Genomic DNA, 14,551 nt, shown 5'->3' on the forward strand with positions numbered 1-14,551 from the left:
TGATAAGCTGAAAAGAACTATTATGACTTATAAAAGTGTTTATAAAATGGCTGCCATTGACAGTATTAGTTTCCTGTTAAGCTCTTTAAAAATGATTTAATCATTTTCAGAATGCAAATATAATTTTAAAATTCTAATATATTATTTATAATAAACTCATAATCATTCTGACTCAATTCTAAGTAAAATAAGCAGAACCAACAGAAATTACCATTTAAAAACTGAAAGGCTATAAATTCCTAGTTCACAGCAGGAGACAGATTAGACATTTAATCCTTTCAATTTTATTAAAATAATTATATCTGCATACATAATGTCAGATTTTATTTACAAAAACCAGTTCAATGTAATAAAAATGACATTTGTATTTATTTTGGGGAAAATCAGAACTATTCTGATGCAAGTTGAGACCATAGTTTGAACATGAAGAAAGTTTAGACAGTAAAAATATTCTTACCTTTTGCTTGTAACTCTTTTACTTTGTCAGTGACAATAATTGTATCACTTGATACTCACAATGCACTTACATGCTTATTGGCAAGATTATTTTTCGTGATTACTATGCAATTTAAAACTAAATAATCTTGAAGCTGAGTAAACCAAAATATGAATGAAATATGTTTGTAAGCACAGAGGAGTTGGTATTTTTCTATCAGCCATATGAAAATATCCCTTATCTTGAATTATAGTTTCTATTCAATGTATCAATAGATTTTAAGTCTATAGGCTCTGTCAGTAACTCTACCAACTACCTTTTAACTGAGCTAAGATTGAGTAGAAGAAAGCCTAGCCATTGTTTTCATAACACTGCATAACAGATGAAATCAGGCTGATTAGAAAACATTAAAGTATCTGTGGTTTGTGATTGAGTTTTACCATTGAATTCCATAAAAGTCAAAATGATTAAATTCACTTGAGAAAAAACTCCTCCCAATTTTCTACCATGACAGAGATGCTCAGTAAATTGTGGGGCTAATAGGAATGCCTGACAACCATTAGACTACAAAGTAAGCTCTAATGTAAGAAGAAAAGTTACACTTCTTTCAAGTATTTAAAATGAAATTTGTGGATACAAACTGCACCAATCTGTTTTTTTTTTAATTGTGTTGATTTGTTACTGTAATAGTTTAAATGACACCAAGACTAAAATGGAAACAAAGGGGGACTGGTGACCAGAATCTACCAACACTGACTGTGCTTCTTGCTCCACCTTGAGGGCAGCAGCTTGACTTTGAAGACAGAACACAGCAAGCAGTACAAGGGCACCTTTACTATTCCTCCATACATTCAAGTTTTCATTCGTGGGAGAGACATAAGATCCTGCAATTGTCAGAAACAAATAACATTGGCCTAAAAAAAATGCAATCAAAATCTAGCAGAGTATTTTTGGCTTTTGTATCCGAGACACTCTCAATTAATTAACCAAATAATGAAAATACTAGAAAATACCCACTGCTGACACCAAAAAGCTTAAACCTGCCCCCCAGCACACAAAAACCCCCCAACAACAAACCATTATAAAATCAACACATTTTAAGTTTTGGTATACTACTTACAATGACTGCAAACTACAAATGTCACTTGTAATCTAGCATTATGACTTTACAAGGAACAAAAGAAAAGGGATTATTCAGTTAGAATTTGAAAAGATAATGATAAACTTGCAAACCATAACTGCTGGTTATAATGTTAAAAGAGAAATTTTCTTTGGATAACACATTTCAAAAACAGGGACATCTCATAACCAGAAGACTGGTATAAAAACATACGGTATGCTGGTAGGAGAGATTTCACAAAGCTTCTCAAAAAAGAAGTGGTTGCAGAAGGCAATGCTGAAATACTCAACTGAGAAGTGTTTTGTAACCATTTCTTTAAGAAAATAAGTGACTACATGAAAAATTTCAAATTAAATTAAAATCATTACTCCTCTGTTACAGAAGATTTTCTGGATTTGAGGACAAGATCCTTGATAGAAGTGGAAATTTCCTGAAGCTCCTTTCGAATGGCATTATTAGCATCTTCTTTATCTACTTGGTTAATCAACTGGTCATCTCCTTGTCCAGTTTTCTTACTCTGATTAACCAGCTGCTTCACAACTAGGCCTTGGTATCTGACCAGAAGAGAATGTTGATCCTAAGTGGGGAAGAGTAAGGGAAGTTGACCAAAGTGACTGACAGAGAAGGAAATAGGCAGCCAAATTCTATTTTAAAAATAAACCTGTAGAGTCACTAAAGACATTCTCAGAAATGTTGAACTAGGCAAAGATATGTTAATAATATGTATGTTTGACATGTAGTGCAAATAAGAAGCATCAGTCAATAAGTTTAGATCTGAAAACTGTGGAATAAAATTTCAAATACACTAAAATGAATACCTACCTCTGGCATTTTATTGCTAAGAAAAGCAATGATTTGTGGTACACATCGTCCAGGTGCATGTAGCATACAATGAGTTGAGAACTGAAACAACAGAACTGAGGTAAGGTGTAAGATAAGAGCTGGGTCTTCGGTAACTTTCAGCTGTTCAATCAGTGCTTGTCTGTGTTGGAATAGCACCTGCCTAGGGGAAAAAATATTAAGTTATATTACCATATTTTATCATATATAAAACAAAGCCTGGGGGCAGCTACATGGCACAGTGTATGGAATACCTGGAATCAGGAGGACTTGAGCTCAAATCTGGCCTCAGACACTTATTAGCTCTTGAGGGGACTAGGACAACATGTTGTTAATTGTTGGAACTGAGTGAACCACACTGATTCTATTTTGTGACTTAATTCTGGGGCTAGCTTAGTTCCATTTCTATTCAATTCTATACTGTGAGAAAACTTTACTGCATTGTTTGAACTAGCCCTGAGTGGCTGGAAAGCTGGACCACCTCTCTTGGTCGCTTAGAGACCCTTATCCAACGACCTAGGCTATGTTGACCAGATACTTAGATCCAAAGATTGATACAAGGAGTTTTCTCAAAATTGTACATCTCAAGCAACCCATACATTTTATCTGAAAAGTCTCCCTATACCGATTAACCAATTATTGTTTCCATGTTCCTTTGATTGTTTACAGGTACTTGGGAAGTAGACACTCCTACTCTGAATTCAGGGAATTGTATCTGTTTACTTTCCCCTTCCCAATTTGGAAAGTCCCTATTCTTTCATCCAATTAGAAATGTTGTATTGTTTACTTTTCATTAATTGTCCTTATTTAATTGTTTTTAAGGTATAAAAGTCTGTTTTGGACTGTATTTGGGGTCTAGGCTTAAGATGAGGAAGTCTGTTCCACCTTAATAGGAAATTGGCTAGCATGCTTTATAAATCAGTATACTCATATCAAACCTTTGTTTTCCCCAGTCATTTCATCTTTCACCCTTCAAAACTGTATGACCTTGGGCAAGTAAATGGCAAACCACACCACTATCTTTGCCAAGATGAACCCCAAATGAAGTCACAATATGATTGAAATAACTAAACAATGAAATGAGGTCTATTTGCTTTGCACTGAAAGTTTTTACCGCTCCCCAATTAAAATGTGTGCTTTCTCTGGCTTTAATTTTTAGTCCTAAACAACTTAATCCTGTAGTATTTCCCAAAGGGAGGAATGGGGCTCATCTGAATAAAGAGACTAATGCTAAAAATCATCCTAGAAAGTAGATAAAGAAAACTGTAGATCAGGACAGAAAGATTTCTGGGTTTTATTGACTACATTATTGCATTTAATAAAGTGTATGAAAAGTATATGGGTACAGTAAGAGTACTAGATTTTAACTATGATGATGATCAAGTTAATTAAGGGTATATCAGGCTAATATATATAATATATATATATTAGGTCAAATCATTCTCATCATAAGTCACAGTTTAGAGAAATGTTAACCACAGACAGATGAATCAGGTAATACCTTTCTTTTTTCTTGTCTCCCTTTTTCACCATAATATCACAAGCATCTGCTGCTGAGTCCAGAAAAGAAAGAAAGTCTTCTAAGCTCTAAAGAAAGACACACAGTACCACACATTATTCTATATATACATTATTAGAGAAAGACATTAAAATAAGAGTTCAAGAAAAGAACAAGTCAGAAAGCATGACTTATTATTCTTTTAAAAAACCTGCATTGTTTTTAACTTTTGTTTAAATCAGACATTTGGTCTAAGGCTTATGTTTAAAACTTTTCACTATATCTATCTCTTTGTCTCTTTTAAGCTGCCTAAACATCAGAAACGATTTTAACAGTTTAGTTCTTGGTTATGTAGAGTTTCACTTATAATAATAATAGTAACAAGTAATTATAAAGCACCATCATACTAATTTAATGTCAACAAAAACTTCTAGGCCCATAATACTAATAACTTCAAACTTCACTTACTTTTTCATTCAGAGAATTATGGAGCTTTGTGAGAGGACCTTTAGTCTCGTCTGACAATTTAACTAAAATCTTTTTTCTTACCTAGAGGGCAAACAACAGAAGGTTAGGATATGTTTTAAAGAAGAAATAAAAAGTATATAATCCCAAATTCATAGTTATTATTAATCTAATAGATGGAAGAAGCATGATGGTAATCTTTGATTAATGTAAAAAAAAAAACCAAACCAGCATATACTACCCCCAAATAATTTCCTATACACACTGTTTCTTCTAGCAAAAAGACTAATATACCTCACTTGTTATGGTAGTAGGATCTTCTACTGCCATCATTAAGTCAGCAGCTAAGAAGTTGAAAATTAAATTAGTAATATCTGTACAAACAGTCTTCAGCAAGTGCTTGGCAAGGTTGGCTTGTGCATCATCTGTAAAACAAGATACTTACTGAAGATAGCTTCCAAAAGAAATGAGAATTAAATCAAAGACAATATTAAATGTACCTGTAAAGAACTTTGTCCCTTTTTCAAATAATCTAATATTGTTGTATAAATTTGACACCTCATCTTGTAAATCTTTGATGGTACGTTTCCTACTAGCTCCGGATGCAGAAGAAGTTGAAGACAAAAACACTGAACGTACCACTTCCAGATAACTTCTATTGAGGTATCTGTGAATAAGAAAAATATGTTCACCTAAGCACAATTAAATATAGTTGAATTTACCTTGATAGATTACTTTGAAAGTAGTTTGGCCTGAGCGCTCCAGTGATATTCACATAACTTCAAGAAAAAGCAAGGAAGGACCACTAAGTGGTGAATTTATAGTGGATAGATAAGCTTTAAAGAGCACAGAAAGGCAGGTGTGGATGTATTATGACCTGAACTGCTGAAAGGAATACTCAAGTTGAGTAAACAAGTAGAAGAACAAGTTGAACAAGGGAGGGGGCTCAATCTAAAGGAGGATTCAAGATGAAATAAGACCAAGCTTGGAGAGAAAGGATATAAAAAGGACTCAAGGAGATGGTTTTTGTTCAGTCATTTCAATTGTGTCCTACTCTTCATGACCCCATTTGGTGTTTTCTTGGCAAAGATAGTAGAGTGGTTTGCCATTTCCTACTCTAGCTCATTTTACAGATAAGGAAACTGAAGCAAACAGGGTTAAGTGACTTCCCCAGGGATGCAGTATCTGAGGTCAGATGTGAACTTAGCTCTTCCTGAGTTCAGGCCCAGGGCTGTATCCACTATGCTGTTTAACTGCCCCACCGAGATGAGAGGGAAGGTAAGCTAGAAAACTTAAGTAAACATTACTGACAAAATAAAAGATTAACCAGTGATGGAAAAGGAAGTGAACATGGATGACAGGTTCTTAAAAGGTGATAAAGAAGCTTAGGAGATAAGCTATAAAAACCAAAAAGAAGTATGAAGACTGAGTATATCAACCAGGATGAAAGCAGAAGAAATCAGCAGTGAAATGCACCAAGTGTATAGTTTTATATGTGTCACAGTTATGTTCCTGCCATCAGTATTCAAAATGTAGGCTCATCTCCCTTCTAGAGATAAAAATGTTTGAGGAATGCTTCTTTACCTTCCACATTATCATCAACCAACTTCAAAATTCAAAGAAATTAAGTAGAAAAAGGATCTAATTAAGCAGAAGAGAGAATGCTATGTCAGGAGGTTGGAGAGTAGAACACTGTCGCACAGAAGGATGAGAACAAGGATTATTATCCATTTGGATCTTTAAAAAAAATTTTTTTTTTAAAGCAATCGGGGTTAAGTAACTTGCTCAAGGTTACACGGCCAGTTATTATTTCTGGGTGTGGTGCTGAGTATCTGAGCCCGGATTTGATCCAGGTCATCCCGACACTGGAGCCGGTGCTCTTACTCGCTGAGCCACCTGGCCGCCCCAAAAAATTTTTTTTAAAGTGAAGTTCTTCCCTCCATCAAATAAATCTTGGAAGGAGCTGGATCTCTCAGGCAGAAGTAGGTACTTCTCCAAGGAATGATAAAGTAGATTCACAAGTGCTTTTTTTTTTTTGGTATGAAATCATTAAGAGTCAGACCAAAAAAACAACACAAGAGTAATGGTTGTTGATAACTCCCAAGTTAGAGGTATTGGGGCAGAAATTTTCAACCTGATAGTAAAAGAAATATATGTTGTCTTCTCAGGGTATGTATCCAAGACATAAGTGAGAAACTCTCAAGACTTATCTAAAAGGCCCACCTTTAGTAATTTTTGTTGGCAAAATTATATTGCAAGAAGGAATATTGAAAATCAAGAAGTCTTGAGCAAGAAACTGAAAATCATAGGGTTACAGGTGGTATTTTAATCACTGGTGTCCATTATTATTCAGAAAATTATTCAGAAAAGCAGACTTGAGGTAGTGAACAAAAGATTAACGTGATGGTCTTAGGGAATGGAAGTTGGATTTTTGAAGTATAGCTTAAAATATAAGATTGATAATTGATAATTCCTTGGCCAGGAATAATGTATATATACCGAACAAAGCTTGGTATTAATGTATTTGCCCATCTTGCAAATCTAGCAAAAAAACCATTCAACTGACAAGAATGGAGAAAATTTCCCATATCTATCAGGCTACATACTAGAGTCACTAGAATGAAGGAAAAAGAATAACAGTTGAGATGCCCAGAAATTCACAGGAAGGAAAATCTAAGTTAGGAGGAGCTAGTAAAAAACAAAACAAAAGGAAAAAAAACCCCAAGAGATCAAATGTCTATAATTGCAAAGTTTAAGTCCAAACAAATAGGTCTGAATGCAAGGAAACAAACTGGACTTAGCAGGTATCATTTTGATTTAGTGGAACAGAATACTGAATAGGTACCTCTAATTTTTTCTTAAAGATATGTTTGGCGTAGAGAGAGTAGCATTAGAACCATAGGGAAGTATCAATATGGAGGAAAACAGAAGTGATTTTTTTCATTAAAGTATAGTAAAGACCACCTGGACAGAAAGAAGAGAGATGAAGATTTCAGGAAACCAAATGCTACTATATTTGGCACAGAGAAATGACATATTAGGCACGGGAGACTTAAACCATATAGATAGCTGCTAAAGTTTCTTTGTCAAAATCAAAGCTAAAAAATTTCTGACTTACTTTAAACAAGTGTGTCCTCTGAAAAGTGGAGGAACCAAAAAAGGCAAAAAAAATTTTTTTTGCTTTTTTTGGGAGGGCAATTGGGGTTAAGTAACTTGCCCAAGGTTACACGGCTAGTTTTTAGTGTGACTGTTAAGTGTCTGAGGCCAGAACCAAACTCGGGACCTCCCGACTCCGGGGCCAGCGCTTTACTTACTGCGCCACCTAGCCGCCCCAAAAGGCAAATATTTTTCTGCCTCTGATTCTTACTAACAGGGAGAAACTGATTGCTGGGGTGGAAATGATGGAAACCTTGGAGGAAATTAATCATTTCTTCTAGGATCTGATAGAGAATAAAAATGACAATATTATGACATGCACCCTAAATTTGGGAAGATCAGATTTCAAAGGGTTCAGAGAAAGGACGGATATCTTTCTGATTAAAATTCTATAAAGTCAGCCCAGGAAGGATACTCATGAATGAAATCCTGAACTCACAAGTGGAAATGATTCAGATGAGGAAGAAAAACAGGAGTTGTCTGAAGGGAGCAACATTATGAAACAATGAGTATCTCTCAGGCTAGTTCTTCATTTAAAAAGCAAGAAAGCTATCCCTAAGCCCAAGGAACTAAAGCTTAAGCCACATAATTAATGTGAAACTTCTTAGTGGCCTCAGGTCATGAATATGGGGCTTCCTGGTCATCAAAAGGCCCACCCCTGAGAGTGATGCTCTTCAGACTTGGCAGATGGTTCTATGAGTCACAATACCCTGTCATACTAATCCAATACATACTCATATGGGATGAGGGAGCTGTGTCTTACCTGAGCAAAGTGTGGTATTATTCTTTTCATACAATGACTTTGGAAACCTCCTACTGTATAGTCCTGTAAGGATAACTGTCTTAAAAAGGTTTTTTTTTTTTTTAAAGTTGATTTGGGAGGAAGGTCAAAGATAGGACAGAACCCCTCCTCAGGGAGAATGTCAATAAGGCAGGGCTGGTCAATTCTTTTTTTTTTTTTTAAAGCAATTGGGGTTAAGTAACTTGCTCAAGGTTACACAGCCAGGTGTTTCTGGGTGAGTGCTAAGTGTCTGAGCCCTGATTAGATCCCCTGGTCATCCTGACACTGGGGCCGGTGCTCTTACTCGCTGTGCTACCTGGCCACCCCAAGGGCTGGTCAATTCTTACTTTGCTTCTGCTTTCCCTGCTACAAAAAACAACTTGGATTGGAAAAAAAAGAATAAGAATGGATAACAGAGTTGATGAGCAAACAGTAAAAGAACACCAGCCAAACAAACTGCACCCTGTGGCTGAGAAATGACAGGCGTCACTGCTAAGTCATTCAAGGTCAATGATATCTGAAAGACTGCAGAGAATTGAACAGAACAAAGTAAGAGTAGGGGAAAGATCAAATGTTATTTCAATTTTTTTTTAAAGGAAAGAAAATACAGTTTATAGGAAATAAATAAAATATGTAATAAAAATAGTCTACAGGGCATTGAGCTTGGCTTTGATTCCTGGCAAAATTCAAATTTCCATTTACTGAAGAAAACATTTAGAAAAGAAATCAGGGATCACAAGATGGTATGATTTCAGATGACAGACTAGTCTTACTGCCCTTCTGACAGAATTACAAAATTAGAAGATCAGTTTACCTGAAATTTAGCAGTGTTTGATAAAGTAGCTCATACTAACCTTTAGCAAAGAACTGGGTACCACATGTCCATTTCTAAGTTAGTCATTAGTAAAATTAAATGAACCCAACTGACTGGATGGTCAGAGTCAGAGAGTAATCATTAACGATTTAATGTCAACACAGGCATCCAGTGTTATGCCTAAGGGATCTGTCATTTGTTCTATATTCATTAACATTTTGATCAATGACTTGGATAAAAGATACTTTCAGGTGATACAAAGCTGAAGTGATACTTAATATTTGGGGATGACAAAGTCAGGATCCTGATAAGCTAGAATGTTAGGCTGAATCTGATAAAATGAAATTTAACAGAGATAAATGTGAAAATTTGCACTTGAATTCAAAAAAGTAACTTCACAAATACAAGAAGGGGGAAGCATGATTAGACTTGTCTAAAAAAAATCTTGGGGTTTTAGTAGTGGACTGTAAGTTCAATAGAGTCAAGCCCTGACTAAAATCCTGCTTTCTACAGGAAGTCCTTCCCAATCCTTCTTAATTCCACTATCTTCTTTTAATTATTTTCTATTTATTTTGTATAGCTTGCAGGCTGTTTCCCCCATTACTCTGTAAGTTCCTTGAGGGACTGTCTTTTTGCCTCTTCTAGCACACAGTAGGCACTTAATAAATGTTTACTGATAGACCAATATGGTAGCCAACAAGGCTCAATATGATCTTGGGCTGCACTGAAAGGCATGGCTTACAGAAACAACTGCCCCACTGTAGTTTGCCCTAAATAGACTACAACTGGAGTGGCATATTCAGTTCTGAGTCCAAGAATTCAGAAACAACTTCATGAGATGGAGAATAACTAGAACAGTGAAGGGCTTTGAGGACATGACAGACAAAGACCAGCTCAAAAAAAAAGAGAATGCTTACACTGGAGAAAATTCAAGCATGTGAAGCATGTGAGCTATCACATAAAGGAAAGATTAGACTTATTCTGTTTGGATCAAAAGGATACACCTAGGAACAATAATTAGATGTTTCAAAGAGGCAAATATAAGCTTGAAGTGAGGAAAAATGTCCTTATAATTAATTACCCTTAAGTAGAATGGTCTGTTTTGGGAAGGCCTCATTAAAAGTTTTTAAATTGAATTTCAGCTTGTTGCCTATGTGGTAATGATTCATTGTGGGGAATGAGATTGCTTAAGTGACCTAAAAGTTCCCTTCCATCTCTGAAATTCTGTGATCTTGTGGATCCACAAACGTATTAGAATATAAGAGAAAAGAAACTCAATGAATCAGTAGAAAAGCGAAACTTGGAAAACTTATTTATATTTTACATTCTGAGCTCTTAATCTCCAAACTTTTGATTAAATTATTTTTCCTAAAGTTAACAATAATTAGTGAATTTCTATGGACATATCAGAATGTTATTTTGATGACTAAAAATTAAGAATCCAAAGTATATTTCTATACTTGCCTTATTAAATGTTCAGCAAGTTCTGTAACAAATTCTTCAGGGCCATCCTGTATGTGCTTCTTTAAAACATCTTCAATTTCCTCCAATGACATGAATGTGATTTCAGGTTTTTTCCTACCTATGACAGACATTAACAGTTTTAAAAAACAACATAACCCAGAAAAACACGAAAATTCATTTTATCTGCCGAGAACAAAGACAGCAATACAAACTCTTATATCAACAAAACTTACCAATAGTTACTAAAGGAATAGATATTAAAAATCATTGAATTGTTAACTCTCCTAAAATTTTCTTCTACAAATTAGTGACAAGACAGTCATCAAAGTGGAGGGAATAGCATATTTATAGTTTTCTCTCTAAACAGATGTGAGAGTGGTACAACATACATTTATTGTGTCTGGTATAGCAGCAAGCACCCTAGCATACCCAGGGTGGCTGCCAACACAGGTTCTTAGATCTGCTTTTCTAAAGAAAAGCAACTCAAAATGGGTTAACAATCTTGCTTTAATCAAACATGTGCCATTTACCTAGTTCAGGGGAAAAAGGTCAGCACCCCGAACTTCAGAGAATACAAACAAAATACAAACAAATTACAAGCAGCAGACAGGCTTCCAAATGTCTGACCATTACATCCATACCTAGTCACAGTTACCAGAGAGGGAAACACCAACATCTAGGTTTTCAAAGCCAGGGGGCTCAACAGCTGCCCAGAGTCTCCTCTGGTCAAATTACACAACTCTTCTCAAAGTGAGCCCCAAAACAAAATCTCACATCACGGTATATATAGCCTTCTCCTGGCTCAGAGAATGTAACAACCCTCTTGACTCACTGCCCAATCAAAAAGCAACAAGGTGTGGGCATTCCTGAAAACCAGCCTCCTGCTATAGGCTCCAGGTGACCACATTCAGCCTGTTAGGGGACAGAGTATATTTTCAAATCAAGGAAGGTTCTCAGAGTCACTTAAGCCTATCAAAGGGCCTAGGAGCAGGGAAATTAAATTAAATGAAATCTTAAATTCCCATTCCCATAACATCTGGTTATGAAATTTCTTAAGTGTTTTGAATTATTGGGGGGGGGGGGCATTTGTGTGTTGGGATTTGTAAAGCCAAGCACGAGAAGCTTTCCAGAGGACTGCTGCTATGAACAGCTTTCAAGGTTCTGATTACATGGTCTAATGAACACTCTATTTATTCAATAACAAATCAGAACAAAACATTCACAGAAAATCAAGATACAGCATTCAGAATATTACAACTTATCACAGAAAATCAAAATATAGCATTCACAACAACTTATCACTAAAATGGCAATATAGTTTTCACCACAATGGTCACATAGTTTTGAACAAATTGTAATCAATCACTTAGTAACTCAATCATTCAATCATCCTTAAGGCTTGCAAAATACAAAAATCAAAGTACTCCACCCCTGGATACTATATTCATTTAGTCAATCACAGAGTCCTTAATTCAATCACAAAGTACAATCACAAATAAATTACAATTCCATCAGTTACTACTCAATAGAAAATAACACAATTCAGCAGACAGGGCTTCCAGCTGTCTCACCATTACATCCATACCTAGTTTGTTAACAGAGAGGGGAGCATCAATGGCTACCCAGAGTCTCATCTGGTCAAATCACACAACTCTTCCCAAAGTGAGTTCCAAAGCAAAACCTCACATCAGGGTCAGTCACTACTCAGTATTCACAGAGAGGTCTTTTCATCTTGACTTAGGGCAGACTTTCGGCTTTCGTGGTTTCCCTTCCATGGTCCCATCTCCTACCTGAATTCACCAAACTGTCACCTGGGTTCAAAGGGAGACAGCTTCCAGCTCCTTGTCCAGCTCTCTGTGCAGTTCCTGTTCCATAATGAAGCTCACAGTATCCAGTCCACCTTAAATTCTTCACAGTCTCTATTCCTGGGAAGTCAAGGCTTAACCAAGCTACAAAGTACCAACACCACAGTCATGCCTCCTCTGGCAGCTCCAGGTGGCCCTCAGAAGAAGCTCTGCCACCACAAGTTCCCAGGAAATTCTGACTTTCCCAGCTGGGGTTTTTCCTTATATAGAGTATTGCTCCTCCCTGTTTAGCCCCTTCCTGTTGTCAGCAACAGGGGCTCATACCTTCTGTTTCTTTAACAGCGGCTTAATTTGAAACTAGGTGGTAAGTACCTATCAGCTTAGCAATACAGAGGGATCTTCAAATTTCATTACCATTACAGGATTCTAATACCTTCTATATTTCATGGTCTTTAAAATCAAATGCTAAAAGGTTATGTGACTTCTTCAGAATATCACAGTTCAATATGAATGAGAGGTGGGCCTTAACCTAAAGTTATTCTAATGCCTAATCAGGCACTTATCCATTATATTACTTTGGCATTCATATTTAGAAAGAAAAATAAATGCAAAGAATTAGAGTAATAATTTAAGAATAGCAATAATGAAGCTTTTTAATCTGCAATAACAGCTAACATTTCTATAGTAGCTACTAGAAAGCCCCTTTTAAATGACTGAAATGACAACATATTTTAATATGTAAAACCATTCACATTTTGCTAAAAATGTGGGTGCTAGAAATATATAATCTTTAAAGTCTTTTCTAAAATTTTATGCTCTACTACTTTTTTCCTCTTATATAACGCTTATCATAAAACTAGATCTCACTGAATGAATTACTATTTTAAAGTTCTCAAGAACAGAGAGGTAGGGTAGCATAGTGTTAGCTAGACAACAATCTCTAACACATACTCCTATCTGTCCCTGGACTAGTCACTTAATAGTGACAGAGGAATTTTTCTCATTAGGCAGAGCTCCTCATAACAATTAAATGAAATCATAGGTCCAGGTCCTAGTCAGTAATGGTTAATTTTTACTTCATTCAATAGTATTATTGTATTTGATATGGTGTTAAGAGATTAAAATAGGGGCGGCTAGGTGGCGCAGTGAATAGAGTACCAGCCCTGGAGTCAGGAGGACCTGAGTTCAAGTCCGGCCTCAGACACTTAACACTTACTAGCCATGTGACCTTGGGCAAGTCACTTTAACCCCAAATGCCCTCCAAAAAAAAAAACAAACCCCAAAACCTTCCCACATAAAAATAACTGGCCGTGGGGTGGCCAGGTGGCGCAGTAAGAGCGCTGGCCCCAGCACTGGGAGATCTGGGATCGGTTCCGGCCTCAGTTACTTGGCACCCACACAAAAATTACTGGCCATGTAACCTTGAGCAAGTTACTTAACCCCGATGGCTTTAAAAAAAAAAAAAGAGTTTAAAAATGGAGCCATTTAAACTTTTCTATCATAGTTATATTGACAGAGAAGGCTGAGTCACATCAGTACAACCTTGCTGGTTTCTGCTAAAATTTAGCTTAACACTACCTACTATATAAGGCTTTGCTGATCTTTCCAGCTGCTAGTATCTCCCCTATCCTTGATTATCTTGTAAATGTTGTCTTTCCTGTACAAATAAGCTTTTGGGAGGACAGGGTCTATTTCATTTTTGGCTTTGTATCCTCAGTACCTTGGCCATAGTGGACACTTAGTGCATATCGACTGATTAATTTAGGATATATTTTCCTATGCCTTAATAATTCAACTTTACCTAAAATGTGAATCTAGTTAAGGGCTCAATATTGTTATAACTAGTGAAGAGGGATATAATTTTTATGAATACCATAGTTTCCTGCCATTTACTATAATTCTAAATTTTTGTTGGTAAAACAACAAATCATAATATTTTTACCTGTTCCAATAAGAAAAAGCGCATAATAACCCAAAACTACTATGGCAAAAGGCAGTGGGTACTAAAAGGTCACAGCAAATTCAAAGCTGGTATGACTTTATGTGTATTCCTTATTGATTGTCATCAGTATCTCTGTAAGACTTATCAGTCTGATTGGTCCACTACAGTGAAATAACACTTGAAATTTACATGGAATTCAGTTGAAATCCAGGTTAAAATAATAATTATCT

General features: G+C 36.0%; 1 protein-coding gene across 2 annotated transcripts in view; it reads right to left on the reverse strand.

The window, feature by feature from the left end:
• Window positions 1-261: 261 nt before the first annotated feature.
• Window positions 262-14,551, reverse strand: part of UFL1 (UFM1 specific ligase 1) — a 44,284-nt gene continuing 29,994 nt past the window's right edge. The window contains exons 13-20 of one of the 2 annotated variants that reach the window (XM_069077208.1): window positions 10,575-10,692; window positions 4,860-5,026; window positions 4,654-4,784; window positions 4,363-4,443; window positions 3,898-3,983; window positions 2,379-2,559; window positions 1,925-2,133; window positions 262-1,320 (exon numbers count right to left, since the gene is read on the reverse strand). In XM_069077208.1, coding sequence (XP_068933309.1) covers window positions 1,296-1,320; window positions 1,925-2,133; window positions 2,379-2,559; window positions 3,898-3,983; window positions 4,363-4,443; window positions 4,654-4,784; window positions 4,860-5,026; window positions 10,575-10,692 — 998 coding nt within the window. In that variant the 3' untranslated portion in view covers window positions 262-1,295. Of the gene's footprint in view, window positions 2,134-2,378; window positions 2,560-3,897; window positions 3,984-4,362; window positions 4,444-4,653; window positions 4,785-4,859; window positions 5,027-10,574; window positions 10,693-14,551 lie in introns of both variants that reach the window. The other variant, XM_069077209.1, reaches the window with a different exon arrangement.

Source organism: Petaurus breviceps, unplaced genomic scaffold (assembly GCF_028583685.1).
Source record: "Petaurus breviceps papuanus isolate PSGF00001 unplaced genomic scaffold, PetGlider_PUasm1.0 90977, whole genome shotgun sequence".
NCBI classification, from domain to species: domain Eukaryota; kingdom Metazoa; phylum Chordata; class Mammalia; order Diprotodontia; family Petauridae; genus Petaurus; species Petaurus breviceps.